This window comes from Cyanistes caeruleus, chromosome 1 (assembly GCF_971803275.1).
Source record: "Cyanistes caeruleus chromosome 1, bCyaCae1.hap1.1, whole genome shotgun sequence".
In the NCBI taxonomy this organism is placed as follows: domain Eukaryota; kingdom Metazoa; phylum Chordata; class Aves; order Passeriformes; family Paridae; genus Cyanistes; species Cyanistes caeruleus.
This window is the reverse complement of record NC_141701.1, coordinates 2,994,135-3,007,400: the sequence shown is the minus strand read 5'-3', so window position 1 is coordinate 3,007,400 and position 13,266 is coordinate 2,994,135. Positions and strand designations below refer to the sequence as shown.

Sequence of the window (13,266 nt, the reverse complement as noted above, 5' to 3'; positions counted from 1 at the left end):
GAAAGGAAAAAGGAAAGGAAAGGAAAAAGGAAAGGAAAGGAAAGGAAAGGAAAAAGGAAAGGAAAATGGAAAAGGAAACAGAAATGAATATTAAAAGAGACACTTTTTAAATCCACTGCCTGTTGAGTTTGGACTGATGAAATGTGACCTGTGCTTGGAAATCTCACATGGGAAGAGAAGCACTTCCCTGCAGGATAACCCTCAAACGCTCCACGTTCCAGCCAGCTTGGCCCTGTGGCTCCCAGCTGCTGCAGAGCCTCACTATTAATCAGCCTTGGGATGGTTTGTGTTGCTGAGGGACCCCATTCCCAGAGGAATGTTGTTTGGAAGCTGTGCCTGCACATTCCTGGGATCTCCTGCAGTCACCTGCTGTGACCTCTGCAGCTCACGAGTTAGGGCACTAATCCCAGCTGGCTACTGATCCTGCTGATTCCTAATGGGATTTTCCCATCTTTAGCGTTGAGACAGCTTAATTCCTCCTGCCACAAAGAGGAGAGCTATAAAAAGCCACATGGAGACCTCCAAAGTTGAAGAACCCGATGTTCTGAGCTGATCTCCAGACATTTGATCCTTTTGGAAAGGGGAGAGCTGGACTTTGAACCTTCATAGATCCTGGAAGAGACCTGAAACTCTTTCTCATTGTTGTTCAGAGGAGCCTGCTCCATTACAGATCTTGGAGGATCTCTTTGGGATAGGGAAACTCTGTTTTAATTTCCTTTTCTGTCTCATTTGGGGCAGATTTGAACCTGGGTTGCTCATTCTACACTGAGTGCAAACAAAGCTCCTCATCTTTGGGTTCATGAAGTTGAGTTGTGACTGAATATTCCAACTTCAGAGACACCATGAAGTACCGAAGAATAAAAAAAATCAAATTTATCCATCTGAATCTACTGAAAGACCCACCTCCCCACAACTGAGACCGCAGCAGGGCAGGAGCTGATTGCAGCTCATGGTATTTATTTAAATAACAGAGGTGATTAAAGTTCTTTGGTTCAGTTCTGAGGGTCCTGAGCTCAGTCTCTGCCACAGAGCCAGGCTGAAGTGGATGGTGCTGGAATAACTCAGGAAAAACGGGGAATATTGAGTGGGAAAAGGGCTGAACATGTGATTAAATTACCTCTTTCCTCCTGTTTCATTTCCACAGGGCTCCCTGCCTTGGTGGTTGCCATTTCCGTGGGATTCACTAAAGCCAAGGGATACGGCACCGTGAACTAGTGAGTAAAGGATTCCTCTTTTTCCTCATGTTTTATCCTCCATCCTTTTTGTCAAAACCCAGTCACTGACACACAGGAGGCAGGCTGGGAGCTACATTTCCATGTGCAGGACAATTCCTGCCTCCTCAATCCATCATCTGACCAAGCTGGATCATGTGTTCCTTAAAAAACAAGTCTATAGGGACTAATTAGGTTTAACTGCTGTACTTGTGACATCACTTTCATCTCAATACCTTTTACTTAGAGCTTTTTAATGTATTTTTTAAGGGGGAAAATGTAGAATATTTCAACTTTAGGATGCTTAAAAATTAAAGTCACCTTTTTTTTTTTTTTTTTTAAATCTGTTTTTTTACTTGGTTGGTCTCACGTTTTCCAAATAGCTCATCTCAGTTTTAGGCAGCAGAATGAGCCTGACTTGTGCAAACCAAGGTTTTGACAGCAGATTGTGTTTGCCTGCTTTCCAAATTCCATGGGTTTTGTCTTTAGGAAGCTTTTATGTGCTCATAAAGGGGAAGGAAAACAAAAAAGAAATAATGGAAGAGGTAAAAAATGCATTAAGTCAAGGCTGGGCTCACTCAGAGCTGAGCATTAATACGACTTTAAATGAAAAAGAAAAAAAGGGAAAATATTTTTTCCCTCTGTTGCGAAAAAACTTAGAAATTTTATGCATAGAGGCAGTTCAAGGATAATATTTTATGCAGCAATAAGTCAGGCTCTTCCTACTACATCCCATCATTTTCCAGAGCCTTCCTGGGCAGGGGTTTGCAGCCCACACGGGCGATGTTTGAGACTGGAGCTGTTGATGTGGCTTCGATCGTCCCACTGAGGAAATGTCATGTGGAACCTCCTGCTCTCCCTCAGTTCCCACCACATCCTGCACACCCACGGCCAAATGGTCCAGGGCTTGCATCTTAATTGCAGGGGAGAATTAAGCAGCGCAGCAGCGTTTGCTGTTCGATTTGCGACCTGAATTCTCGCATGTCAGAGGGTTCAGGATCGTGGATTTCTCGAGTGCCAATCCATAGACGGAGTTCCTGAAGTCTGTGCTGACATCTGGCTGTCCCACCTTCAGTGTGTCCTGGTGGAGAGGGACACAGTGGTTGTTGTGTGACTCAGGAGAGGACAAAACACAGCCTGGTTTGCAGAAATATCACCAAGATCCCAAATTAATTCCCTCTGGATTTTCCGTGGGTCAGCCGCTTCTGGCACTTTGCTCCAGGCACATCCACCAGAACAATTCATAATGAACAAGCCTCAGGGAGATGGGAGGGAGGCCCTGGATATTTCTGCTTCTCTTTTTTTCATTTATAGACTGGTGGGAATAGGTACAACAAGCTTTGTGGCTCTGTCAAAAACGTTTAAGAGATTTTTGGACGAGGTTGAGCACAGAAAAGTGCTTGGGCAGGGAAGGGAGGGGCGTGCAGGGAAGCAATCCCTGTTTTCTGCCCTGGAGCACTGTGCCAGCATCTCCCACCCTGCAGACTGCAGCCAGGAGGGTGTCAACATGTGACAAAACCTGCTGGGCTCCTGCTTTGCTCTCAGGCTGGCAGAGGGTGAGGTGGCCAAGAGGCTGGGCTGACTCTGCAGCGTTCCCAGGGCTTGTCTGGTCACACCAGCTCTCATCCTTTTGCTCCAAGTCCTCTGGCTCCTTTCAGCCATAAAGACTCTGTCACTCCTTGTGTCCAAGGGCTGGGTGCCAGGGGATGGAAGGGGATCCCGTGCTCCCAGCTCTGCTCTCAGGACTTTTGTCACCAAAATTGATGGGTAGTGGGGCCTTTGCGCCCCAGCCAATCCAGTTTGATGAGTTTGGTTTCAGTGATCCTCGTGAGTCCTTTTCTAGGATACTCCATGGCTCTGTGGTCCCTCCTTTTGCCTCCTTTCCACATTTCTCAATGTGGGGTGAAGCTGGTGAGTCCCACCAAAGTTATGAGAAGAAGAAAAGTTCTTCTCAAGTTCAAAGATCCCATCAGACATCCCCAATGCTGCCATCCTATTGTAATTCCACATTTTGGTGCCTTTCAGTACCTAAAAGACACACAAGAAGGCTGGAGAGGGACTTTTTCCAGGGCCAGGTAGACAGGACAAGGGAAAATGGCTTGGAGCTGAAGGAGGATAGATTAGATTTAAATTGGATATTGGGAAGTTCTTCCCTGTGAGGGTGGTGAAGCCCTGGCACAGGCTGCCCAGAGAAGCCGTGGCTGCTCCTGGATCCCTGGAAATGCCCAAGGCCAGGTTGCACAGGTCTTGGAGCAACCTGGGATAGTGGAAGGTGTCCCTGCCCATGGCAGGGGATGGGACAAGATGATCTTTCAGGTCTCTTCCAACCCAAACCATTCCATGGTTCTCTGAATTCCTGCTGGAACTGGCTTTGCCAAGAGCCAGAGTTAAACAGAGCTGACTTGCACTGAGGGGAGGTGTGGGTTCACAAGCCCTGATGCTAAATAAAATGAAGCATGTCTGTAATGAGAGTTGCATTTACACTTTTTTGCATTTTAAAGCATGAAACAAATACTCCTGTGGGTCCAGCCGGGCAGGGCGCCCCGACAGACTGGAGTGCATTCACACTTGGCCCTGTTTTCCTGCTCAGAAAGGATTAAAAGCTCTGTTGCACTCCTGTGTGGGGAGGCCCTTGGTTTCACCTCTTCTCCAGAGCAAAGTCAGCGCCTCACAGCAGCAGTTTCAGAGCTGAACTCCAAAACTTAAGGTTTAGCTTGGACAGTGGAAAGAAATTATTCTCTGTGAAGTTGGGGAGGCCCTGGAATGGAATTCTCAGAGAAGCTGTGGCTGCCCCATCCCTGGAAGTGTCCAAGGCCAGTTTGAATAGGGCTTGGAGCAACCTGGGACAGTGGAAGGTGTCCCTGCCCATGGCAGGGGCGTGGAACCAGGTGATCTTGAAGGACTTTTCAGCCCAGTTTTGTCTCCAGTGGGCACTCAGGGGGCAAGTGGGCACTGCAGACTTTCAAAGCTCAATATTTCCAGCTCGCAGAAGGAAGGGAAGGCTTTTATCACAGCACATCCCTCCCTGGGAAAGAGGGAACAAGAGGTGACAAGATAAACCACAAGGGACTTTTAAAAACCCACATAAAAATAAACCACAAAGAGCCTTTTAAAGCATGTTCCAACCCCACAATTTCTGGGTCCCAAGAGCAGTGCAGGAGCTCCAGTGGTGGAGGTGGACTCAAACTCAAAGCAGGGCTTGGATATTTAGGAGAACACAGAATTTAACACTCAACAGTGAAAGCAGGCTTTCTTCTCTTTTTCTTCTCTTTTTTTCCTCTTTTTTTCACAACTTACAGTGGTAAAAAACCCCTGATATCCAACTAACAGGACATGGTCATGAGGGCATTTTGGGGACAGCTGCAAGTGTTGAAGGCATTGCAGAATTAATCTTGGTGTTAAAGATTCTCGGGGTGAGGCTGGTGGAAGGGTCAGGGTGTGAAATGTGTGATGTGTCTTGAGGCTGGAACTGCCAGTCCAGCTGCATCTTCAGGATGTGCCAAAGGTGGCCCAACCACAGTGGAACAAACTCCATCAGGATGTTCACCCTGGGATCTCAGCGGGATTTCACCCAGTTTGGTCCTGGCTTTTTTACTGAACATGGGATGAAGCTTTTCTCTAACAATGGAAACAGCTGAGCAGCAGGACCCGAGTCTGTCCCACCAAGAATTGTCCCATCAAAGGCTTGGCCATGTCTCCAAGCTCTAATGCAGAGAGATCAGAGCCAGTGGTGAGTTTAGGGAGCTTGCAGTATGTTTGATATTTACCATTTAGCTGGCCAGACTGCCCTGAGTCGAGTTCAGGTTAAAAATTGAAGGTGTGCTGCAGGATTTGGTGTCTGTGTTGCTGTGTGAGTGGGGATTCCCAGCAGCCATTCACTCAACCTTTATTGCTCAGGACACTCCAACAAGGGCATTTTTCCTTTCTCTTGTCTGAACTGCGTTTGGAAGTACATTTTGCTGTTGAGTGGAACATGCTGGGGCAGGGTAAAGGCTGCACTTGCAATCTCAAAGAAAGTCTGAGGGGTACCAGAGGTCTAAAGGACCTGCCACTGATCGCCTCCTTAGATTAGGCTGAGTGCCTGAGTAATAACTCTGCTTTTAGCTGCTGCTCCAGGGACTGCCTCTGGACCTCTAAAGCTTCACAAACAACCTCCTAAAGCTTGAAGTGAATAATTGAGGTTGTGCCACTGGCGCTGGGAGCTCACATCCTCCCCCACAGGAGAGCCCATCAAAAGTTTTTGGAGAGCACAGCCTGCACACAGCGAATTTCTCGGGGTCCTGGGGTGTCACTGCGTCAGGGCTTTGGTGACCCACAGGTGTCTCAGCAGCTTCTGGGTTAATCTCTGGATAAACACTGGTGGGCCAGCCCCGATTCCTGGCTGTAAGCTCAGTTTTACAAAATGTTCTGTTGGTGCTGCCCAATTTTATGCAGGACTGAGGGGAGAGCTGCTGCTGGCAGGGCTGGACAGTGTGGAAAAGGGCTCAGTGGTGGAAGCCAGCCCTCCCCAGGACCAGGACAAAAGCCACCACCTCCCATCTGTGCCGTGGCAGAGTCACAAAAAGATCAGATGGTTTGCAAAAAGGGTTTTTACTGTGCTGGACACAAGAGCTGCTGTCAGTCGAGGAAACGCTGCCTAGGAATTGTTAAACCATTCACTTCCTCCCTTCCAGTGATAATTTTATTTAAAAAATCACTGAAGAGGTCCTTTGGAAAGTACAAGGGAACCTCTTAGCTAAATGCAAATATTTCTGTGCCTCGTAGGCACGAGGCTAAAAGCATCTCCACTCGGCTGGGGTTTGCTGTCAGTTCTGTCTCTTGGACATCCCTTCACCCTTTCCTTTCCCTTGCTGGCACCTCTGACAGCCTGGGAAACGCTTTGATGAAGTGCTGTGGCAGGGAGGCCAGGCAGTCAGAAGGGATCAGGGCCGGTGATGTGTGATCTCACCTTCGCAATTCCCGCTGCTCCCGGGGGAGCAGGGGCTGCCAGGGACCCCGCAGGAGCGAGAACCCTCTTTGCACCAAGTCCTCGTCACTAATTGCAGCACAGGACTGTCACATTCCTTCATCTGAGCCACCAGATGGAAGAGACACTGAGAAAAAAACACCTGAAAGATCAGGATGAGAGCGTTGGATAAAAAGGTTTGGACAAGGACTGGGATTTGGCAGCCATCCTCTTGCATTTAGGGAGACCTCCAGTCATTACAGAGCTCCAAAGCTTCGTTTTTACTCTCTCCCTCCTCAGCTGATTATTCATTTTATCATTACAGCTGCTCAGACAGCTTGTGACAGAGCAACTTGCTATCAGGAAGAAATCAGAATTGATTAAGTTAGCACATTACAGGTTTAATTTAGACATAAACAAGATTTAGACCTTGGAGAAAACCAGAATATCCTACTTTTAATTCTCAGTTTGAAATGCTTCCCTTTTTTTGGGGTGCCTTTTCAGAAATGTTCCTTGTTTTTTTGGGGCAAAAAAAATTTAACATTTTAAAATTAAAAACTAAAAATTTTAAATTTAATTAATTAATCGTAAAATTTAATTTAAAATTAACTGAGATTTAATTTAAAAAAATAAATATGAGGCTGATCAACAAAGCGAAAACGTTTCCAGGAAGACTTTGTTTTGTTTCCTGGGAGCATCAGTTTGCTCTTGATGCAGGATGAGAGCATCTTACTGAGGGCACAGCAGGCAAATTACTGCAGGGTGAGCTGAGTTAAGAGCTTGGAGAAAGTTCCCTCTCCATTGTGGTTTCCTGCTCTTCTCCTGTGGTGAGTGCACGGTCATTTTCTGCTGAAACAGGATTACTCCATCCCACATTTTCTCCAGGGTTCTGCCCTGTTAAAGCGTGCAGACTTTCCCAGGGGCTGCTGACGCAGTGTAAATTCCCATCCTCTCCTGCCCTGGAGCACTTAATTTGTGTGTCCATGCCCTGAACTGCTGGATTCCCCACAAGAAAAAATTAAAAAAATAAAAAAATATATTTAAAAAAAAAATAAAGGGAATTTCATCTCCAGTGCTGCTGGGGATGTTTGTGGCTGTTGCAGGGCCTCAGGATTTTTTGGTCCAACCACCTGCTCAAGCAGGGTCACCTGGAGGTGGCTGCCCCAGGGCTGTGCCCAGGTGGCTTTTGAGTGTCTCCAAGGGTAGAGATTTCACAGGTGCTCTGCTCATCCTTTCACAGGGGAAAAAAGAAGTGTTTCCTTCCTGACTTCACAGTCAAACCTGAAAAACAATCAGAGAATGGTTTGGGTTGGAAGGGACCTTCAAGGTGATCTCATTCCAACTCCCTGCCATGGGCAGGGACACCTCCCACTATCCCAGGCTGCTCCAAGCCCTGTCCAGCCTGGCCTTGGGCACTTCCACAACCAGGAGCTCTCCAATGAGAGCTCCCTCAGTTTGAGAAGGCAGCAGGCATTGCAGGAGCCCAAATTCCACATCTGGTCAGTGCAGAAGGGAGATGTCCTGTGTGGTGTGAGGGAAGAGGAACAAACTGGTCTCCAGAAGAGGCACCACACACCTCACATTCAGCTCATTCCATAAGAAATTCCACTCAGGGAATGCTGTGAATTCCCACCTTGCTGCTGTGTTGTTAAATTTCCCCATGGAGGCAATCTCAAAGGGAGGGAAGGAATGTCCTGCGCCCCTGGAAGACACAGGGGTCAGCAAATGAACAGGGGACAATTTCCACTCTTTCTCCCACATAAGTAGGACAAGAGCATCATCTTGCCAGCAAAATGCTGCAGCTGCTTCCAGGACCTGGTCTGAAACAGAGCACTCTCCTTAATTTTGCATGAATTCCCCTGTCAAATGCCATCCTGTGGGCAGTCCCCAGGCAGAGGAGCCTTTATGCAAGTTCTGGAGAAAGGGGAAGCAAAAGTTGCTTGATTTAAAGTCTGAGATTTTTTTTTCTTATTATTTTTTGTCATGGGGTGTCACCTCCCAGGCTAAGCTCTGCAGGCAAAGGGAAGAAGCCAGCATGTGCCTTTTGGGGACATTTGCCACTGGGTGACTTTATCTTCTCTCTTCATTTTCCAGCTGCTGGCTGTCGTTAGAGGGAGGACTCCTCTATGCCTTCGTGGGACCGGCGGCTGCTGTCGTTTTGGTATTTAAGCTTGCCTGAAACATTTTTTATTTTTTATTTTTTTCTCCTCTGTATCTTACACCAGTTCCCTTGTTCTTTCAACCCAAGAATGCCCTTCTTTATTTCCACTTGTGTTTTGAAGAGCTTCCTCCTTCAGGAATAGCGAGCAAAGCCAACAATTTGGGATGGGGTGGATTCTGAAATAGAATATGCCTCAGCTCTCAGCCTTCCACCTCTGTCCTCACAGGAGCACCCTAACATCTGATTAATGTTTTACCTTGGTTTTGCTCTGTCTGGGTGGAAGTGCAGGAAGATGGTGGAAAACTCTGACACTGACTCCTTCAGAAATTGCTGTTTCCTGGTGGTTTTCAGACCAGGCTGTGCCCTCAACAGCCAGCTTTTATTCCTGGTCCATCCCAGGCCAGTGCATGTGAGCAGATTTCCCTGTTTGCAGGTGAAACTGAAATCTTCAAATCGATGCTGGGGGGCGTCCCTAATGACCCTAAAAATTTCATGTTTGCTTTGAATTCAAAGAGATGGCAGGGTTAAAGTGGTCATTCCCAATCTCCAGCTCCTTCATGAGGAGTCTGTTCATCTGTCCCATCACCCCTGGCTTCAACACAGCCCCAACACCAACCTTGGCCAGCCATTATTTGAGTTTAAGGTGTCACTCGAGGTGACATTCCGTCCCTGCTGCTGAAGCCATGAGAAACCTCAGGGCTGAAGGAATCTGAGAACTGCTCTTCCTCCAGGAAATCCCTCCTGCAGCAGTTTCCCATGGGTTTAAAGGCACATTGGAGCCCCCACATCTTTCTGCAGTTTCTCTCCAGCCTGCTGTTTTATCCAGTGGGGGAGCTTCATGCCCTCTGAGGCTCCAGAGCCCTGGAGAGTCCTGCAGGAATGGGGTTGTTGACACTCACAATTCCTTTTTCAGTTCAGGCTTTTGTTTCGTGCAGTGCCTGGGGGATGAAATGCCCCGCAGCAGGAGCTTACAGGAGAATAACTCCACAAAAGCTCGGGCTGCCTCTATTCTCAGCGCTGTCACTGCACATCAAACCACCTTGGTGCCATCGTTTCATCACGGTGACAAAGAGAAAAGACAGCAGTGGCCCCTCCTCTGCAAGAAATCAAAACTGGTTTGAGTTGAGGTCTTTCATGTGGGGTTGTGACACAGTGATTCGGAGGGAGGAAGCTTTGGTAGTGCCCAGAGTCACTCTGCTGCCTCAAACCACCTCGCTTTTGTTGTGCCAGCAGCAAGGGAAGTGATCTTTCTCTTTTTCGTTCGCACTTTCAAAGTGTGAGGAAAACACAGGAGCCTGCTTCCGTTTGCCAGCTCAGTTTTCCCTCACCAAAAAGCTGAGGAAATGAGATGTCCTCGCAGGGGGGTCAGCACATGCAAATGGTGGTTCCTGCAGCTGATATTTGGAAGTGGTGAATCATCTCTGGGGGTGTCCGGCCCTGATCACCACCAAGAGAGAGGCCACACAGCTCATTTAGACTCCCTGACTCACTCCTGGCCAAAGGGACAAATGAATATTGCCCTGGTAGAGACACCAAAGAGCTTGGGGAAGGAGAAGCATGGAAAGCCTTTTTATAAATGGGAACCTGCAAACAGGTGAGCTCAAAAAGTTGATAATACTCTGCAGGTGGTTGGCCTGCAGGTTCAGCAATGTTCACAACTCAGGCCACTGACACCAAACAGCTGCAGGTTTTGAGGATAAAGGTTTGACCTTTATTCTTAAAAATCCTGATCTACCTTAAACACAGAGCTGTTGGAAGCAGTTCTGCCCACCCAGCTCACGTGGAGCAGCCTGGTGATGGTTGTGTGCAGGCTGAAGGCAGGGGGAGGCTCGTGGAATGAAATCAGGACAGGGTCATCAGTGGTCAGGTGGTGGTTGTCTCCAGGAACCTCTGACTTGAGGCTTTGCTCCTGGATGTTATCTCAGAGACAATGGAATAAAGCTGCCCTGCACATTCCTGGATAAATATCCATCTTATATCTGTATTCCTGATTTCCTTCCTAAGAAGTGGAGCGAGGATCAGAGCAGGATGCTGATCATGGTGATCAGTGTACTGGATTGATTGATTGATTGATTGATTGATTGACTGACTGATTAAAACCAGTGCAGAACTGCTCTTTGTTGTCTCCCCTGCTCCTTAGGAATGAGGATGCACACTCTGGCCAGGAGAGATCCAGCCACACTTCAGCCCCACCTTTCCTCCATCCTGGCTGCACCTTAAGGAAAAGCCTTTCTTGCACTCATCAGCTCCTCCACACAGTGAAGGATCAGTGATTTCAAAGCGCTCCCTCTCTTTCCAGGCTCATAACCAGGCTTTGATTTCCTGCTGATCCTTGGCAGTGTCACTGTGCCTGCCTTGCCAGCGTTGTTTCTCTAAATCAGCACCATGGTGAACTCTAGAAATGGTCTCAGCTGCCCACTGACCCAGCAGCTGATGCAAACAAAAATAATCACAATTTACGAGATTTTCCATGGATCCCCAGCTGTGGGCTCCACACAGTGATCTGGTGGAGCCAGCAGAAAGACTGATGGTTGTTTTGAGGATGAATCAGGCAGAGGTTTGGTCCTTTCCTTTGGGTCAGGCTCCTCCTAGGATCTCTTAAACTCACCAACACATAAAGTCACATGAAATTATCTCTGAATTTGGCCTTGAAACGTTTCTCTGCAAGCCCCACATGCAAAACAGCATCGACCACAAGTTTCTACCACCAGCAGCTGTTCCACTGACAGCAAAACCAGGAGAATGTCACCTTTTTCCACCATCAGTGCCTCCACACCAGGGCTGGGGCTGGTGTGTCGCTAACATGTTGAGGAGGTGCAGATGGGGTTTATAAAGCAGATGCAGCTGGCAGCAGTGGATGCAGTTGGGAAGGCACAGGAAGGAGTTTGGGGTCACTCTGCAGGATCTCAGCTCTTCCCAGGCCTTATTTCACTGTAGATTTTTGTATCTGATGGACACAGACATCCCTGCTCTCGCCCTGAGGAAAACAGACTGCATGGAATTGTATTGCACACTGATTTTTGGGGGGAATTCTCTCTGCTGTGCCATCTGCAGTATCCCCCAAGACATCCCACCAGAGCAGATGATGTTTCTACTTGCTCCAGTGCCCTTCCACCTCTTATTTTGAGAGCAGCAGTGCTGATTCACCAGGAAGGAACTGTGATACGTTGTCTGCGTTCTCTTAATGCTGCTGCTGGGGAAGCGCTGACTCCAGAAGGTTCTTTGGGAAGCAGCCAATGTCAACCCACTGCTCTTCTCTGTACTGCCCACAATCATTTGGATTAGCCCAAAAAATTGTTGCCATGACTGGAGTTTTCCTTGCTGGACCTCAAGCAGTGCTGGGGTTCAAACAGCCCTGCAACAATCTGAGAAATTCCCAGTCTCTCCTGCTTCATGGAGACCTGATTGAGGACTTGATGGTCTTGGGGGTCTTTTCCAATCTTTTTGATTCTCCAACCTCTTTGATCTGCTGCCAGCTGCATTCTGCTGTCCTGGACTCGCTGATGCACGGCCAGGGGAGGTGGGACAGGTGGGGACAGGGGACAGGAAGGGTGGTGGCCTGCAGAAGTGGGACCTGGATTTGGGAGGAAACCCTTCTGTGTTACCGAGTTTGACCTGACCAGCTTGAGAACAAAACTTGTGTGTTGTTTCTCTTTTGACAGGTGAACATGGTTATTGGCATTCTGGTTTTTAACAAACTTGTATCCAAAGATGGAATAACAGATAAGAAACTGAAGGAACGGGCAGGGTATGCCTTATCAATACATCTAAGTAAAGAGTGAAAATAAAAACCAAAAATACCCAAGGTTGTGATCAATAACCAGGCAGCGGATGCAGACAAAAAGCAGGAACAGATTTAAACAAAATGAATAGAAAAAACCCACTTGATTTAATGTTTTTTTCCCTGTCATTCAGTGCAGCAGGACACAAAAATCCATGAAGCAGCCCTGTTGCTGTGGAGGAAGGATAAAAGTTCATCTCTTTGTTAAAATGGCTTCAGGCCAGGCTGATGCATCCTCCCAGAAATGACGGAGAGCAAAGTGGTCACTAACTCCTAGAGACAGCAGAGAGACTCAGAACTGCTGAGTGTGGCACGGGCTGGGTGACAGGGGGGTCATGTCTGAAGGCTGGCAGGTGTCTCAGAGGTGTCTCAGGGACAGCAGAGGTGTGTGATGGAAGGGAATGGGTCCTGGAGGTCTGGCAGAGAGCAGAGCAGCAGATGGATGCAGTAGGACAGGTGAGTGCAGAACCTCTGCTGCAGGAGAAAATTCTGCTGCCCCCTGAGGTTCTTTATCTTCTCCACAGCCTCTATCCCTCAGTCCAGAGGATTTGTATTACCTGGTTTCCTCTGGAGTATAAATTCAAGAGCTGACTCCACGTTTCTCCCTACCCTGGTGTCTCCCAGAGGTTTGGCTGGGGCAGCAGCTCCCAGGCAGGGCTCTCTCTTGGGTTACTCCCAAAATTTTGTCAGTGTCTGTTTTTCCATTGCCAACACCCCCAGCAGGATGAGAGCCCCTCTCCTCTCCATTTCTAGGAACGAGCCTGCAGCCTGCTCTGATTTTATCCTTGAGCCTTGCTGTGCTCTGAGCAAGGGACAGAAATGGCAGGCTGATACTCTGGCTCTCATCAGATGCCCAGATCAGCCTGGCTGATGTTTTTTTCCTCTGCCTTCCTTGGCTTGTTGTTGCAGACAGAGGAGCTCTGTCCTTTACCTGCTGCTGGGAAAGGCAGGGATCTCTGCTCCCAGTTGTTCACTGCAGGAATTTGATTTATCACTGTGGGTAACAGCTGTGTTCTGGAAGGAGGAAGTTGTTTACAAAGAGATGAGGAGAGCAAGAGCTCGTTCTGGTACCTCTGCATGGAGGCAGAGTTTGAAACCTTTGGAGTCAGGTGGAGAAAGCACAGGATACATGGATATATCCTGCCTGTAAAAGTGGAGGAAGAAAGGG

The 13,266-nt window shown here is 48.0% G+C and overlaps 1 protein-coding gene across 5 annotated transcripts in view; it reads left to right on the top strand.

The window, feature by feature from the left end:
- ADGRB1 (adhesion G protein-coupled receptor B1) overlaps window positions 1-13,266 on the top strand; it is a 200,484-nt gene that overhangs the window by 148,864 nt on the left and 38,354 nt on the right. For all 5 annotated transcript variants that reach the window (XM_086876939.1, XM_086876928.1, XM_086876917.1 and 2 more), the window contains 3 exons: window positions 1,145-1,214; window positions 8,251-8,317; window positions 11,980-12,065. In XM_086876939.1, coding sequence (XP_086733065.1) covers window positions 1,145-1,214; window positions 8,251-8,317; window positions 11,980-12,065 — 223 coding nt within the window. The remainder of the gene's footprint in view (window positions 1-1,144; window positions 1,215-8,250; window positions 8,318-11,979; window positions 12,066-13,266) is intronic.